General features: G+C 40.1%; 1 protein-coding gene across 2 annotated transcripts; it reads right to left on the bottom strand.

The window, feature by feature from the left end:
* Positions 1-17: 17 nt before the first annotated feature.
* On the bottom strand, positions 18-16531 carry LOC118819053 (calcium homeostasis endoplasmic reticulum protein). Of its 2 annotated transcripts, none has more exons than XM_036586665.1 (18): positions 16357-16531; positions 13257-13430; positions 10523-10686; positions 9641-9778; positions 9388-9539; positions 8300-8411; positions 7722-7811; positions 7084-7300; positions 6634-6794; positions 5478-5985; positions 4640-4878; positions 4219-4352; positions 3252-3338; positions 2470-2613; positions 2037-2153; positions 1857-1951; positions 583-768; positions 18-277 (listed from the first exon to the last, which is right to left on the bottom strand). In XM_036586665.1, the coding sequence occupies exons 1-18, from the start codon at positions 16379-16381 to the stop codon at positions 240-242; spliced, it is 2781 nt and encodes a 926-aa protein (XP_036442558.1). In that variant the 5' UTR covers positions 16382-16531; the 3' UTR covers positions 18-239. The 2 variants fall into 2 exon arrangements, with proteins under 2 accessions (XP_036442558.1, XP_036442559.1); XM_036586666.1 differs by having other exon boundaries at positions 6634-6791.
* Between the last annotated feature and the right edge of the window lie 539 nt (positions 16532-17070).

Here is a 17070-nt window from a genome sequence, read left to right as displayed (position 1 = left end):
ACAGACAAACAGCATCATTACATGTTTAAAATGCCTTTATTTCCTTGTGCTGAGTATTAAATCTAGGCTAAATTTAACTGACTGCAAGGACTTTTCATGTTCAAACTACAACATGACTTGACATTTTGATTTATTACAATTAAAGAAACCAAACAGAATAACCATTTTCAGAACAGAAAGTGAAAGACATCTATGCAGGGGCTTTTCAGGTCTAAAAAAAAAAACAATGTTAGGAAGAATCACTCTGTAGTTGGGGCCTCCTGTGGATCCCGGCTCACTGGAAACAAAGGAGACAAATAGGTGAGATGAATTCTGAATGAAAGTTGCTTGCATTAATGTTTCTAGTGAGTGAACATTTACAAGCACTGATTAAGCAGAGTTTTTTCAATAATAAATCATAGTCTGATATTACAGAATAGACAATGGAGTAAGAACTGATCTAAAAGTGTCAGTGGACCATGATGTAACTTGATTTCTTCCTATTGATAATAAGCATTATTTTATAGTGAATGCCCTTATTACTCTAATACTTAATGGTTAACTGCGTATCCACCACTGTGAGAAGCTGAGTGGGAACGCTACCTTTCTCTCTGGCTTTCATCCGTGCGACAAAATTGTAGCTTTTGTTTCTCCGGTAGTTCACATATGGGTCATCCAGTGATACTCCCACACCCTTGTACTGGTCCCACTTGTCTCGCACATCACCCCCCTTGATGGGATCCTGAATGCCCTGCTCTTTCGCACCGAGTCCTCCAGAGCCGCTCCATCCTGCACACAGTTAACTACAGTTCACGGAAAAGCACAAACTCCATTCTGCACTCAACATACAGGTCATACAGAGATCACAGAGCCACACAGACAGAGGGCTGCACAATGTATAGTTTGTTAATCGTATCACAATGTTGGCCTTTGCAATACAGCTACTGCAAAACGCTTCAGCATGCAAAAGAGCCATCTAATCAGTCATTAGTCTCGCAGGGCCAGACGTGATTTCGTAATGTGAACATAGACAAGGCAAGTTTATTTATATAGCGCCTTTCATACACTGCTGTCATTCAAAGTGCTTTACAAATGAGAAAAAACAGTTGTTTAAAAAAGGTAAACGAGAATAGAAATTAAAAGCATGATCAAAACAACAGATATAAAAAAAATAATTAAAAATCAAGTTAGAAATTAAATTAGGATGGTTAAAACATCAAATTAAAAATGTACAAAAAATTAAAAGATTAGGATTTTAAAAAGTGCTGTAACAGAGGAAAAGGGGCTAGAAACATTAACAGTGTTTTAAATTTGACCAGGGGTGCGCAAACTTTTGCATACAATTGTACATTCTCTATCCTATAGGTATTTAATTACAGTTCAATAAGGTCCAGTTAAAGAAAATTTCCTCAAGCAAAGATCCAGAACATCATAATGTCTAACTTGCATTATGATTCAGGGCCATATACTGTTTACTGAAGTAGCCTAGTAATTATATCAACATCTTGTACAGTCAACAACTGAATGTCAAATCAAATAAAGTACAATTCAGTCATATTTCAACAACATTTATTGTCAGTTTTCTCTTTTTAAGAGCACGCTCGCCTCGTCCCTCCCCTGTGTGCGCTTCTCACTGGAGTCTCAGTGCTCAATGTAATGCACAGATCTTATTGGCTGAGTAGTGCCACGTGTGACATTCACAACACATGCGACTGGTCATGCGATTATCCATAGTTTATCGGTTATAGGTCCAGGTCCACATAGGACAGCGTCCGGGTCCGGACTCGGACTGCGGTCCGCCTATTAGTGACCTCCGCTCTATCCTGTTCATAGAAAGCTAGAGATCCAATGCACACACAATTTGCTGAATCACTTACCCATCTTCATCAGCATCTGATGGCCCTTGTTTTCTTCTCCCAACCTCATTTCAGCAGGCAGAGCTGAGGGCCCTGACCCCAGTCCAGAAGTGGAGCTGCAGACAAACAGAACTTATAACCTTTAGCACGTCTCTTAAACTTGGCTGCGTATGTAAGTAGGTGAACACGGTGCAAACTTACGGTGGTGTGGGACTGCTGGACTTTGCAGCATGTCGCCTCCGGTCAGGTGAACGTGACCTAGAGCGTGATCTGGAGCGGGAGCGGCTTCTGGACCTTGATCTGGAGTGGCTCCTGCTCCTGAAAGCAGGAATGGGGAAAAAAAAAAAAAAAGTAAAAAATCCAGTCCAAACTTACATCGCTGAAGATATTCTGATTCTGATTTACTGGGCTGTGATTCATCACAGTTTTGTCTGTTCAGAACAAATATTAGTATAATCCTTCTGTAGAGTCGATACTGTTAGTGGTAAAAGGGTATTTTAATCAATTATCTGCCCAAAACACAATATAACTGTGTTGTAACAGGACAAATATTAATGTACATCCCTGAAATTAGAAATGTTTCTTAATGGAAACCAGTCTAGCATTAGTGCAAATGGGAGTGGTGCAATGGTACCTGGAGTGAGATCTGGAGTAGGAGCGGGACCGAGATCGTGACCTGGACGACCTGGAACGTGAGGATTTGGAGGATCTGGAGCTGGAACGGGACGATGACCTGCCGCGGCTGCGGGAACGGCTTCGAGAGCGACTTCCTCGTGTGCTGTGATGAATCAGATACACAAGTAAAACATGTTTAATATTCAGCTTTTAAGCTGTCATTGCTGGAACAAAACCTCCTATTTCCAAGAAAGTAACTTCAGGAGAAGGAAAACACACTTAACTTTACTAATGTAATTTAATGTACGTTTTTTTTTTCCCCCAAAAATAATTTTTAATTATTTCTATTGGTCCATTCATCATGAAAAAATGCATAATGTAAAGCTGACCTTTTTAAATTATGTAAAAAAAAGAACAAGGTTTTCTAAAAAAAAAAACAAAAACAAACAAAAAAAAACTTAATTGCAGTGGTGAAAAAAAATGGTGCCTGAAAAAAGGTGGAATGTCTCCATTTCAAAGACTAATAAAGAATTATGAGTTGAGAAAGGTTGGTTACAATATAAAGTAACAATAAGAAACGAAATAAAGAAACAAATATTAACAAATCAACATTACTGATCTTCACTATTCTCTATTCTGACTCCTACAGGACGTTTGGCATGTTTAAATATGAATCTAGCTTTTTAAATCCTCCAAAGCTTTTTTCTCCTGCTCTGATAAAAGCACACAAAAAGAAGCCTTAAAGAAAAATCAGTGACCCAAGTCAAAGTACTCTGCACAGCAAGCACCGTACACACCCACCTGTTGCGTTTCTCTTCCTCCTTTCTCCTCCTTGCCCTCATTTTGGCTCTGAAGAACTCGTACAGGCCGTTCTGTTCCCAGCCCTCACTGAAAATCAATAAATTGCACTTTCAAGCTGCAAGTCTTGCGATAAGGAATATCTGACAATTTGTTTGACAAATTGTGTCAGAGCTGAACATAAAAAGCTGGTCATAAATACATAAAAATCCTGACACAAAGATCATTTAATGACAGTTTAAGATGCAGATTAAATGCAATCTTTTTTTTTTACACAAATGCTCCATCTTTTGATATGGTGTGCTTCTCGTCTGGTTTAGAAGCTCCTTAAAACCTTGGTTAGAAGACCAATTAAGTGACCCTTATTAGTCCCACAACAGGGAAATTTCACCTCTGCATTTTAACCCATCCATGCAGTGAAACACCACAAACACACTAGTGAGTACACACACACACTAGGGGGCAGTCAGCACACCGGAGTGGTGGGCAGCTCTATCCGCAGTGCCCGGGGAGCAGTTGGGGTCTAGGTGCCTTGCTCAAGGGCACTTCAGTCACGTACTGTCGGCTCAGGGGATCGAACCGGCGACCTTCCGGTCACAGGGCTGGTTCCCCAACCTCCAGCTCATGACTGCCCCATTAATTACATTAATGTTAAAACTTGCAGAGTCTCAAATGGCTCCCTACTCCTTATACAATGCACTATGTAAGTTATAAAACTCTAGCTTCTACAACCCAATAGTGCACCATTTGTCCAGTATTGAATTGTAGACACACGTCTGAACCCAAAATGGCTATTTGTTAGACATATTGTGCACTGTTTAAGTGCAAGAGCCCATATTTTAATATCTTCATAGTGCACTACGTAGGGAGCCATTTGAGATTCAGCCATTGTTAAGAGCAGGGTTTAACCATATGGAGCAACAAAACTCCACTGCGTGAAAATATGTGCATGAGTATGTGTGAAGGTGACCTGTTTCTGGGTCGGTCATGTGAAGGAGGACTGTAGAAAGCCTCCACAGCGGCCAGTAGACGATCACTGGGGGGCATGGGGGGAGGCAGTCGGATGTCTTTGGGGTCTAGAGGTTTGTAGTCATGATCTTCCAGCTAAATAAAAAGCAAAGAACATGACAGGTTAAATGCAAATGTAAACGAAGAGTAAAAAAATGTGAAAAAAGACATATTTCCATTCCTAAAGAATGAAAAACAAATGAAATCACTCTGAGGTCAGAGGTTTCCACCCCTACCAACATTCATTCAGAACATTTGGTGCCCAAACTGCACAACTGGATGAAAAACCTCCCTTATCTAAGTTTACTGAAGTTATTACTGATTTGACCACGTTTAGCTTTAGTGAAGACTTTTTTTTCAGACTAGGAAGTCTAAAAACTTACTTTAACCAGAGGAGCCATGAGGCCTGCTGGCAGGTCGAAGTATGGGACGTTGGGGACCAGACTGGGGTCATCCTGGGTCACATGAGATGGGGTCTGGCGCCTCATATGAGGGGACTGACCGTTAAAGCCGTGGGGTTGGGGTCCAAAGTCAGGGTGCTGGTTGCTACCCCATGGAGGATGTTCAGCTATTCCTGGTGGAGGAATTCTCTGGTTTGGATGGTGGTGGGGTGGGCCCATTTCTAAGAGAGGGACATACAACAATTATCAGGCTTCAGACACTTCAGAGGAAAGAAAATTATGCATTTGAACAGAACTGATTCCACAAAGCTCTCTCTCAGTAAGAGCAGACATCACACCACTGTATTGTATGTTTCTAATTTAGTCTGCATGCATTTTCTGTAGTACTGCCTTCGTCTCCTCTGCAGACCAGTTTCTGCTCCGCCATGTTGAACGGTATAAACTTTCACTATGACGCGACGAACATGATCAGAACGTACTTAAACTTTCCGACTGGGAATGTAATCAGATACAGGCGTTTACACGGATATTATTCTTCTATTTAACGGATTATTTACAGGATTACCCACCTCGATCAATCGGATAGAAACTGTATTCCGAATGTCCTCAATCGGACTAGTCTATTCCGATTGAGGTGTATACATGGACGTATTGTATTCTGATTGAGCTATTAGTCAGATTATTAATGGATTATTAGGCTGCATGTAAACGTGGCTAATGAAACTGAACAAATAAGTATGAGCTACTGTGTAACCGAAAACTAATTCCTTATATGTGCACCAACAAAGCCTGATTCTGATTTAGTAAATCACATCCTCACCTCCAGGAAAGTCTCCCTGTGGGTAATCGAAGCGATGCGGTGGGTACGGTGGGCGCTCAAAGTGGTGCCGCGGTGGGAAGTCATCCTGCATGAAGCGTGGCGGGAAGCGGTTGAAGTTGTGGGGTGGTGGGGGCTGGTTGAAGGGGGGCGGCTGCTGGTGGGGTGGGAAGGGTCCTCGGAAGTGCGGCGGCCGCTGCATGCGGAAAGGAGGCTCCCTCTGGCTCCACGGGGGCTGATCTGGCTGATTGCTCCAGGGTGGTTGGTCGAACTGCCCGCTCCAGGAGGGTGGGGGTTCGTTCTGTCCGCCCCAGGGACCACCGGGTCCGCCGGGACCTCCAGGAGGGCCTCCGGGTCCTCCTGGGCCTCCTGGGCCACCTGGACCCCCTGGGCCACCTGGACCTCCCTCTCGGGGACCGCTCCAGCTGGGATCCCTCTGCTCATTCCACATCCCCTCGTGACTGTTCCAGGGTGGGCAAGGAGGGGGTGCTTGAGTGGGATCGAATGGTGGCTGAGGGAGAAACAGTGGGGTTAGGGGTGCATGTGGAAACTAACAATTGAAGCACAAACTAAAAATGATTGAAAAGGGTATGCCTTTTTTATACTGATGTATTAGACTTTTTTAAATTACTGGTGTATGTGCTATATAAATATGATGTGCTATATAAATATAGCAAAGTATTAAACTATTATTATTATAAAAAGGGTACTTTTACTTTATTAAAAATAATACAAAAAAAATTAGGTGTTAGACACATATGAACTCAATATTTTCCAGAACACACACACACACACACACACACATATATATATATTTTGAATATGGCTTAACAGTTTCTTTATATCCATTTCAACTCAATAAAACAACATACATGCACACATATCATGCAGATAATCACTTTATACTGCCTGCTAAATGCAGACTTTGTCTTATTTAACCTTGGACTGATTTATTAAAAATGTCTCAGTTTCAGGGAAACTTTTTGTTAAAAGTTATGAACTTTTGAAAAGTTTTGACAAAACTGAACTTGTCAGTTCTATTCTTTGAAAAGAAAACTGCATTTTATGCAGGTCTCAGTACATGACCGCTGCATCTTTTCCTTGAATGTGTTGTTTGTTACTGCTAGGACATTAGACTGTAATTGAAAATGACACTCACTGGTTGCTGTGGGTTCCAGGGTGGCATGCTGTGCTGAGGGTCGAACCAGCCGGGCTTGGTGGACTGAATGTCAGGATTAGAAGGATTAGAGTCCGGTGGCCTCGTCTGAGCACCTTCATAATCACCTGGAGGAGGGCCAGCCATCGGAGGCTTCACCTCTGCTGAGAACATATCGAGACACACATTGTAAGTCACATTCTGGTAAAAAACGCTGCAATGCAAATCAAATTAAAAACTAACAAGCATGCAAAAACATTATAAGCCAAAGAAGTGATTTAGTAAACATAATCTCCATTCATATTTATGCATAAAGCAGGTTTTCTTTTACAAATCAGCTTAAACGTGCAGACAGTGGGTAGCATAGCGACAGAAGTTATGCAGACCCTGCAAATCTTCATAGCTGCTGTGTTCCTCTGAGGCTCCACTTATGCTGTAACAGGTTCTACTCACCAGACTGAGAAGTCAGCGGCGGCTGGGTCACTTTAACTTCGGCCTCTGGCGGAGCTAACTGGCCGACGGCGGCCGCTGCGGCTGCTGCAGCGACGCTCTGCTGCTGCTTCAGGTTGGACACAAACTCCTCGTGCTGCGTCTTCAGTGCCTGGATCTGCTGCTGGAAGGCCAGCTGCACAGGCTGCACCACCCCGGCATATTCTGTGATCAGAGATGCCTAAACAGTCCAGAGACACAACTTTAGTTAAAAACAGGAACTTTCCTGTGGCCTTCAACAGTTCGGCACACCTTATACAATAAAACAGACAACTGTACAAAAATACACGAACGCACAAACGTACAAATATATTAATACTCATGAATAAAAAAGTACAGGTTGCTAGGTCACACTTCGCTGCTATTAAAAGATTTTACTTCCCCCTGAGTGCTGTTAAGTCTACTAATTGCAGGAATAGAAATTAATAATGATACTAACAGCCATTATTACTATTTTAAAGCCACAAAAAATATGAATATTAACAAATGTTATTGCAAACACATACTAGCACTGTTGTGACTGTCTTATTGCCAAAGTGACCCCATTATGACAGGATGAAATAAGCTGGGACAATAGTAAGAATTCTTATAGATAACTGTACCTGATACTGTCCCAGGCCAAGAGCAGGACTCTGGAGTTGCTGAATGGTGACATCATCAAAGTAGCCATTCTTCTCCCACAGCTGGAGCAACTGGAAACAAAAACAAGTGTTAAAATGGGTGAAAAAGGCTCAACAATGTCAAAGGTGAACAATGTCAACATGCATTCTGTTCTTCAACAATGTTGAAGTGTAAATCTCGGGTTGATTTGAATACACTTCTTAATGAAAAACCTTGAATGCATCAAGAAACCTCAGATTTTATGATTCAATTATTTTGGTAAGATACAGAGTTATTAAATATGCACAAATGTGGCTGAAGGAACTACGAATGCGGAATACGGAAAGATCTATGATACAGGATTGACATTATATAATTGCAAAACATTATTAAAATGGAAAATTCAAAAATTATATGTTACAAAATTATAAAATTCAAAAGTTATATGACCACCTTCAGATGTGTCTTAACACCCCTATAAAGATATGTGAATTAATTAGTGTCATTGAAACATGTATATTTTTTTCTTCTCATGTGGTAATGTGTCTGTAGTTTTGGGGACATTTTAAAAAAAAGGTACCCGTGTAATTTTCTGCTGCTTGTCTTCTTCCACAGCCAAAAAGCTGGTGCAATAGATTGGCACCACTACCTTCTGCAGAGCGGCCAGCAAATCCCTCTGGTTCTTCCTCTGGCTACAAAAACAGAAGATCTCAAGTGAATTCAATACTACTGACCTCTCAGAAAACACAGTAAAAGTTCACAGTAGAGGGCTACAGGATAAAAACAATAACTGTGGGTTTTCTAAATGAGGCATAATTCTGACAAAAATTATACAGGGAGATTCACTCGAAAGAGGCCCCGAATATTCTGCAATAACTCTCTCTAGGACGAAGCAATCTGAACGAAACAATGTGCTCCTCAGTATATGGAGCTTCGAACAAGCCGGGATGCCCCTGCATCAGAGCGATGAGGTAGGCACTACACAGCCGTCGCAACGTTTAACCTGTTTGCAACGTCCGGGTGCAGACCCCCGTACCCCTTCACTCAGTCACTCGACTTCTCATCAGGATGTTGTTCAGTATACAGTTTGCAAGGAGCATGGCAGAAATTGATTCCTTCTTCGGCAACAGGGTAATTTCAAAGGGGCTTTGGCCACCGCGGTCGCCAGATCGGACGCTACCAGACTTCTTCTTTTGGGGTTTGCTCAAAGGAAAAGTCTTTCAGAACACGCCTCGCGCTGTGGAAGATTTGAAGGAAAACATCCAACGTGAAATTGCTGCTATTCCTCCCAATATACTTGCCAATACGTTCAGGAGCATGGAGCACTGCGTCGAAATGTGTTTGTCAGAAAACGGAGATCACTTCCAGGATTGCATGTAATACAATCGATTACACATACGTCAAGGTATGTAGCGTATTTCTTTGGTTCAGATTGCTTCATCCTAACAAGAGTTACAACAGAATATTCGGGGCCTCTTTCGAGTGAATCTCCCTGTGGCTTGGCTGACAGGATATGAAAATTAGAAGAGTGAGGCATCTAGTGCATTTTTCCTCTTTTGGCCAAAAACCAAGCCTCATTTGTGGCCATTTCCAGCTCAAATGTTTTGGTGGCCAAAATGTTATTTGCTTTTCTTTCTATAATGTAATACGTTTTATTATTTTCAGTACCAGTGGTGCAGGACATCATTCATGAGATAGATGAGGTGTAGGCGGAGCTCGAAGTGTGCTGTCTCTGCTGTGATGCGGTTGCGCAGATGTGAGGTCATCAGCTCGCAGTGCTGCGGGGTTTTAGCGTTGTTGAACATCCAGTTCTTTCCAGCCTGGGACAATAATAAAAGCAAATCACTCAAATTAAACTCTATCCTGCAAACAAGTTCCTTTCCCACTCACTGAACATCACTGAAGCTCTTTTGCCACATACCGAAATGGCATCCTTGGTGCAGGTGTCGATAATTGGCTGCAGAAGGCCATCGAACTCAGTCATGTCCAGCTGTGTTTCCACTAGCAGTTTCTGGGTCTGCTGCTCCATAGCCAGCGCGATGGCTGCGGTCACCTGCTCCTGGAGGACACAAAGAAAATCATCCCTGTTAGAAACACGGAAATCTTTGCATAAAACATGTTAAGCATCCTAATCAGAACTATATACTTCACCACATGCTCAAACTAGGGCTATACAATAATTCACAATTACACAAAAATAACAAAAGAAACCGTATTTTCATTGTTCATCACAATATTGGTCTTTGCAATACTGACAAAGAGAATATCAATATTTAAATGAGATCAGTTTTTTTCCACAATATTTTTACTGTGTGATGTGAGCTTCTTGACCAATCACAGTATCAGATGCGCATAGTTCTAGACGATTTGCGGAAAATACCTAGATGTGATTTTTCTATCCAGTATTGCAATTTAAATTTGATTATTATTGATCTATAAATTAACCTCTCTGCCTTTTTCTTGCCAAAAAGACCAGCTTTTTTGTAGAATTTAGACTTGAAACTTTAGACAACACTGAATAATGTAAGATACAATTAAAGAACCCATATCCTATGCATTCCTTCCCTTGCCGAGACCCTCTTTTGACGTTGCACGATTTTATTAACCAAAAACAACAGTAATTTATTTTTACATTAACTTATTACAACCTCTCTTTATCCCCTAGAATTAAACAGGCTGGTTCTGTTGCTGTGCTTTTCAGACTAATATTTGTTCTGTATTGTGCTTCATTCAAAAAGCTGTCTGGGCTGAAACACTCCTTATAACTTCAGCGTGAACAGGTGGTGCCCATGACCATCGCTACCTGTCTGAGACTATTCAGGTGCTGCTCCTGCTGCTGGAGATTCCACTGGCTCTGCTGAATGAGCTCCTCCACTGAAGGTGTGGTGGGAGGGATCGGTGGAGGGGCCAGCATAGACATCGGGGGAGGAACATCACTGACCTCTTTACCCGGAGGTTTGCAAAGCACTGCAATACAAAATATGATTACTAATTAGTGCTATGGTATATATGTATATGTATACACTGATCAGGCACAACATTATGATCACCTCCTTGTTTCTACGCTCATTGACGTGGTGGGGGTGTGTTAGTGTGTGTTGTGCTGGTACGAGTGGATCAGACACAGCAGTGCTGCTGGAGTTTTGAAACACTATGTCCATTCACTGTCCACTCTATTAGACACTCCTACCTCGTCAGTCCACCTTGTTGATGTAAAGTCAGAGACGATAGCTCATCTGCTGCTGCACAGTTTCTGTTGGTCATCCTCTAGTCCTTCATCAGTGGACACAGGACGCTGCCCACAGGACGCTGTTGGCTGGGTATTTTTGGTTGGTGGACTATTCTCAGTCCAGCAGTGACACTGAGGTGTTTAAAAACTCCAGCAGCACTGTTGTGTCTGATCCACTCAGACCAGCGCAACACACACTAACACACCACCACCACATCAGTGTTACTGCAGTGCTGAGAATGATCCACCACCCAAATAGTACCTGCTCTGTGAGGGTCCGTGGGGGTCCTGACCACTGAAGAACAGGGTAAAAGGGGGCTAACAAAGTATGCAGAGAAACAGATGGACTACAGTCTGTAACTGTAGAACTACAAAGTGCACCTATATAGTAAGTGGAGCTGATAAAATGGACAATGAGCGTAGAAACAAGGAGGTGGTCATAACGTTACGCCTGATCGGTGTATATACATATATGCATAAACCATCCAGTCACAAAAGAAATCATAACACCTTCAGCTAAAAGGCCAATAAAGCTATGGATCAGTATAAATATACACATTCTGATGAAAGAACCAAGGGAAACATCCAAAATCATAAACTGGAAAGAACAACCGTAAGAAGGAAAATGACTTTGTTGAATGGACATTCTCAAAGCAAAGCCATTCAGTCGGGATATTAACAGCACTCAGACATGCATCGGTGTTCACTCATGCTGGTTTGTTTGCCCTGTTTTTCACCGTGTGCAAAAATACCCATGAAAAACTAGAACAAACTCTTCCGGGGGAGAAAAAAGAAAAGTCAGCTGTGGAACGCATGGGGCTGTACTGGAGTCATACAACTAATAAAAAATAAAACAAATCAAACTGAACAACAAGCAAATAACAAGGAACAAACTAAGATGAAATGTCTCCTTTCTGAGCCAACAAGATATGTCAAACGTTTTAGCCAGTTTTGTGTTTAGATGGGAACGAATTTTCCGAACAGGCTGCTTCTGTCACAGGCAGCGGAAGTTCCCTTCCCAAAACCTTAAACAAAACAAAAAATGTCTGACAAAGCTCAGTACAAACGTAAAGAGGAAGCGCCGATAAGCACTGATGATGCAAAAATACTCAAAGACACCAGGCAGGGTGCGAAGTTTATACAGTAAATACCAATTGCTTCTGATCGTCAATCTAGTAAATACCTTCCATTTTATATTCATCATCATGAGTGGGAGGATCTACGAGGAGAGAAGGAGGCCTTAGACACACACAAAGCATAGTTGCATATTTCTGTACTTAGACACTCGACTGGGGGAAAACATGTTGGCACTCACCTTGACAACTATTTCAAAAAAAGTTAAACTTTAACTGATAAAGCTACATTTATGGAAGCCCATTGCGACCAGGAGGCCTGTTTTTCTCTCTGCTTCATTAAATGTTGATTAAATTTTCAATTATTGACTCTAAATATTCAATTAGTATCTTCAAACCGTGACCTAGCATTTCAAAATAATGACTTATTTCTTCAAAGATTTGACTTATTACCCCCAAACGACTTATTTCCTCAAAACATTCAATTAGGATCGCAAAATAAAAACTTATTTTCTCAAAATCTTAACTTAGTACCTCAAAAGAACTTATTTCCTCAAAAGATTTGATGAGTATTGTAAAATAATGACTTATTTTCTCAAAATGTTGGCTTAGTATCTCAAAATAATGACATTTTCCTCTAAACACTTAATTAGCATCTCAAAATAATTACTTATTTTCTCAAAATCTTGACTTAGTACCTCCAAACGACTTATTTCCTCAAAACATTCAATCAACATCTCAAAAAATAATTACTTATATTCTCAAAATCTTGACTTAGTACCTCAACATATTGACTATTTCAACCATTATTGTCACATAATAAGTCAAAATGTAAAGGAAAAAGGCCTTATTTTGACATAGACATAAAAGAATTAATAATTGTGATACAGTAGATGTCACGAGAAAATAATTCATTATTTTATCAATTTTACTAATTTAATGAAAACAAAAATTCAAACATTTAAGTCACTGTTTCAACACAGTAAGTCATTATACAAAGAAAATAGGTCATTATTTTGAGATGAGTCATAATTATGACATACAGCTGCTAGAAACAAAGACAGAGGTTTTTTTCCTCCTCTACCTGCCGTGAATGGCCTTCCATATACATTAGTACAAGTTACATTAGTAAAACTACCAAACAACACAAAATCAGACATCATAAGCAGCAACAAACCAGCTCACTGTAGAAAAACCTTGCAGGAAACATCCACTAATAGCTTCAGTGTACGTACGCTGTTGCTGCTCGATAGCAAGCTTGTACTTGTAGTATCCAAAGTATTCTCCTCCAAAGAGAAAGGAGAATTTCAGATTGTCCTTCTGTTTCTCCATGGTCATCTTCTCGAACTCGGGCCCATTGCGGGCCACGAACTGCGCCAGTTTGTCGATGACATTGCGAAGCTCTTGGTCTGAAAGGACAAGAAGCATTAGCTAAAAAAAAGATTCAAACTACGGTGAACATGAAAGTCCTTCATCAGCAGCAGATCAAAATAAACAGCATGCAAGAAATTATTCTCAATGATCGTGACTCAGTCTGAATTCAGTGCAATTTCACTGTGGAACTCAATTAGGTCGACTGTGTTAGCTGCCAAGACCTCGGTCTAACAAACTGGTCCCATTCTAAATTCAAGACCAGTTCTGACAGCAACACCATGATTCATTGGATATTTCTACATTTTTGTTATTTTCACCATGTAATATTTTAATGTGCACACTGCTGCGTGTCTGGATGAATACAGAAACCAATCCCACATAAACAAGTAAAACGAACCCAAGCAGCTCTCTCTGCTGATGGGACCGTGGCTTAAAAGACATGAGCTCCACTAAATTTTAGGCAAAAACAGTTTTACTGCAGGAAAATAAATATCCTAGAGCTGGTTTTGCGAATTCCCAAATAAGCCTAAACCTACACAAAAAACTAAACATTACTGACACTGCAAATTAGCCCAAGACTAGGCTTAATCCATGTGCAGGAACCAGCTTTAATGGGAAGACCAGTGCTTAAAAAAAAACACTTCTGCATAATTCAATCACTGAAAGTCATTCAGAGTGGACTAAAGTAAAATGCTTCGTTTTAGAGAAATTTACCAACTCAGATTTCTCTCCAGTGGTGGTGATGGGAACCAGGGGTTGTGATGTCTACTACACATATATAACCATTTTATTTGCTACCTAAAAGACCAATGAGTCAACACGTGAGTTTTTATATGTAATGGTAAAACAGTGTATGTTTTTGGGGACTATTTTGCCTTAAAATGCCTTGCATGTAGCTCTTCACCATGAATGGATTTTAAAAAATATGTATATTTTAGGCCAAAAGCTTACCGTAAAACAGTGTCTCGGGCATCAGGCAACATATTTCTGACCATTTCATGTAATAACTTTATCTGACGTAGCTTTTAGAAGGATTAAATATTGACATCAGCCCACTATGAATGTCTCTGTAAACATCTTAATGACTGAATAATGCAGCAATTTTGAAAAATCGATGGAATTCCCCTTTAAGACCTGGACTACGCCTAGATTTAAACCCTGTCTGGGAAACTGGCCTTAAGCGTTTATCAGCTAAACTGACAACTTTGAATAAACCTACATATTAGACTCAGAACTGGGCACTTCCATTTACTTAGTTACATGTACTCGACACATGTACATTCATGATAATGCTTTTACTTCTTATCTAGTATATTTGTGAGCAAAGAATCTACATTTTATTCAGACAAAAGTGCATCAGAGAGAGAAGAACCGAGCCTAACAAACATCAGTTACTGTGCAGAGAAATGCTGGATATACTAAGAAGTTCCACTGCAATTCTATAAGTTGCACAGTGTCAAAGGGGAACTTGATCAATTTTTCAAAAATTCTACATAGTTAAATGGTTGAGATGTAAAAAACAAAGTCATTCAGAGAGGTTTGGTGTGAAACGCTCAGTTCTAGAGAAACTTACAGAGTAAGAATTGTTCACAGTGGTGGTGATAGGAACCAGACGTCCACCTCTAAAAGCTCCCTCACAGAAAGTTACTACATGAAATGGTTATGAATTCCCTGCATGATGTCTGAGACTTTAGATAGATAGATACATAGATAGACAGATAGATAGATTCAACTTTGTCATTGCATTGTACAAGTACAAGGCAATGAGATGCAGTTAGCCTCTTCCAGAAGCGCAAATAGTAGCAATAGTGCAATAACAGGCATAAATATGACAGGTCTATGAAATATATAACTATATGAACAGTATACACAAACTTATAAATATAACTATGAATCATATATACACTCATAATACTATAAATACAATATATATACACAATATGTTCCGTACTGTTAGAGTAAGCAGTGATGTGTTGTATTCTATATATAGTGAACAGTTTATTTTAGGTTATAGTAGTTTTGTTATAACATTCTGGCCTAAAACATATTTTACTCGATTCATGGTGGAGGGGTACATGAAGGGTGTCCAAATTTTATTTTGTCAAACATTATTTTACCATCATCAACATTTCACATAAAAAATCAGAAGACACATGTAGGTTCACTGGAGGTTCTGGATAGTAAATTAAATACCAATTTTTGTGCTGTACACATTGTGGCCCCTGGTTTCCCATCAACACCACTGTAAAGAAATCCAAGCTGGCAGGTTTCTCTACAATGAATCACTGCACATCAAACCACTCTGAATGTTTACATCTCAACGACTGAATTATACACAAAATTTGATAAATCGGTGGAGCTCCCCTTTACATCATTTTTCGAAAAGGAACTTTTCTTTCTTACTAGATCCACTATTTCACCAAAGTAGCAAGACTTCTGCTTTATTAGTTATGTGTTTAGGCTGCTCTGCCCACCTCTGACAATTAGTTATAACTATTATGCAGCACATTGTGCAGAAACAGAGACCACCGTTGCTATTTCAGTGACGCCCACCAATACAACACCGAGCAAGAGGAGCTGTTTGCATGCTAATAACTTTATGAGAGATGTGGCACAATTTATGGGTCAAATCTGTGGTTTAATAACGAACTTTTGAAGAGAGAAATTCATGACTGAAAGAGAAAAGACAACAACTTCAGCTCTGAGACAGCTGAGCAGTTAGTCAGCTCACTGTCACACTGAGCTAATATTCCACCAGTATTAGTTGAACAGAAAACATCACCGAAGCGTTATTAAACATATAATTTCTATAATATTCGCCTCGTGTGGCCTGTTTTTGTATTTAAAGTAACGCCACACAAACGCGCTCTCGTCTGCAGCTGCTAAGCGGCTAACACGCAGGAGCTATTCAGAATGGGTTAGCTGTTAGCTTAGCTCACTCCATCTACGCTCGGCTCTCACCTTCTGGGGGTGTGGGGATGTCCATGATGCTGAAAACCGAACCTCTGTCCGGCGTGTTAACGTCTGGTAGCGAAAAATAAAAGCTCCTCACAGAGCCGGACAGCAAACATTAAATTCTGTGCAATGTGAAACCATCCCCAGTCGCGGGGCTGACTTCCGGCCGCCTTTGGCTGTATATCCCAAAATAAAAGCTCGACCAATTTTTGTAAAAAGGAGACGAGACACGCAAACAAACATAAAAGCTGTCAAAACAATGAATATATGCACCTTATTTAATTTGTTTTTGTAAAAACAAATTAAATAAAAACATTTTTTCCTTCTTTCTTTCTTTTATTTTGTTTAGACTTTGTTGTTTACATTTGTTACCACATCTTTTGTTTATGCAGTTTGCTATCTGACTTAACTATATCTGTTCTGCTTTGTACTGCTTTTGTACAAACGTAATTATCTAATACATAATAAAAAAATAAAAAATATAACAATATAACAATAAAAAAACATGCAAACTTGCACATTAGGTAAGTTATCAATTAAAATTATTTGTAAAGAATTAAAATAGCAAGCTTGTACTTGTAGTATCCAAAGCATGCCCCTCCGAAGACAAAGGAGAATTTTGGATTATCCTTCTGTTTCTACATGGTCATCGTATTTAATACAAATATGTTATATATGTATATGTATATAATGGATATTTATTTGTAAATTATATAAATA

Source organism: Colossoma macropomum, unplaced genomic scaffold (assembly GCF_904425465.1).
Source record: "Colossoma macropomum unplaced genomic scaffold, Colossoma_macropomum, whole genome shotgun sequence".
Lineage (NCBI taxonomy): Eukaryota > Metazoa > Chordata > Actinopteri > Characiformes > Serrasalmidae > Colossoma > Colossoma macropomum.
The sequence above is the reverse complement of the archived record's forward strand: the minus strand, read 5'-3'. Positions and strand labels throughout refer to the sequence as shown.

What these genes read in the sequence shown, in the direction of transcription:
- LOC118819053 (XM_036586665.1), bottom strand. Translation starts at nt 16,381, where the DNA reads ATGGACATCCCCACACCCCCAGAAG. An exon ending in TTGGCCTGGGACAGTATCAG is followed by an intron (nt 7,301 to 7,721) that starts GTACAGTTATCT and finishes TGGACTGTTTAG; the next exon opens with GCATCTCTGATCACAGAATA. An exon ending in TACTCCAGATCTCACTCCAG is followed by an intron (nt 2,154 to 2,469) that starts GTACCATTGCAC and finishes TCCTGCTTTCAG; the next exon opens with GAGCAGGAGCCACTCCAGAT.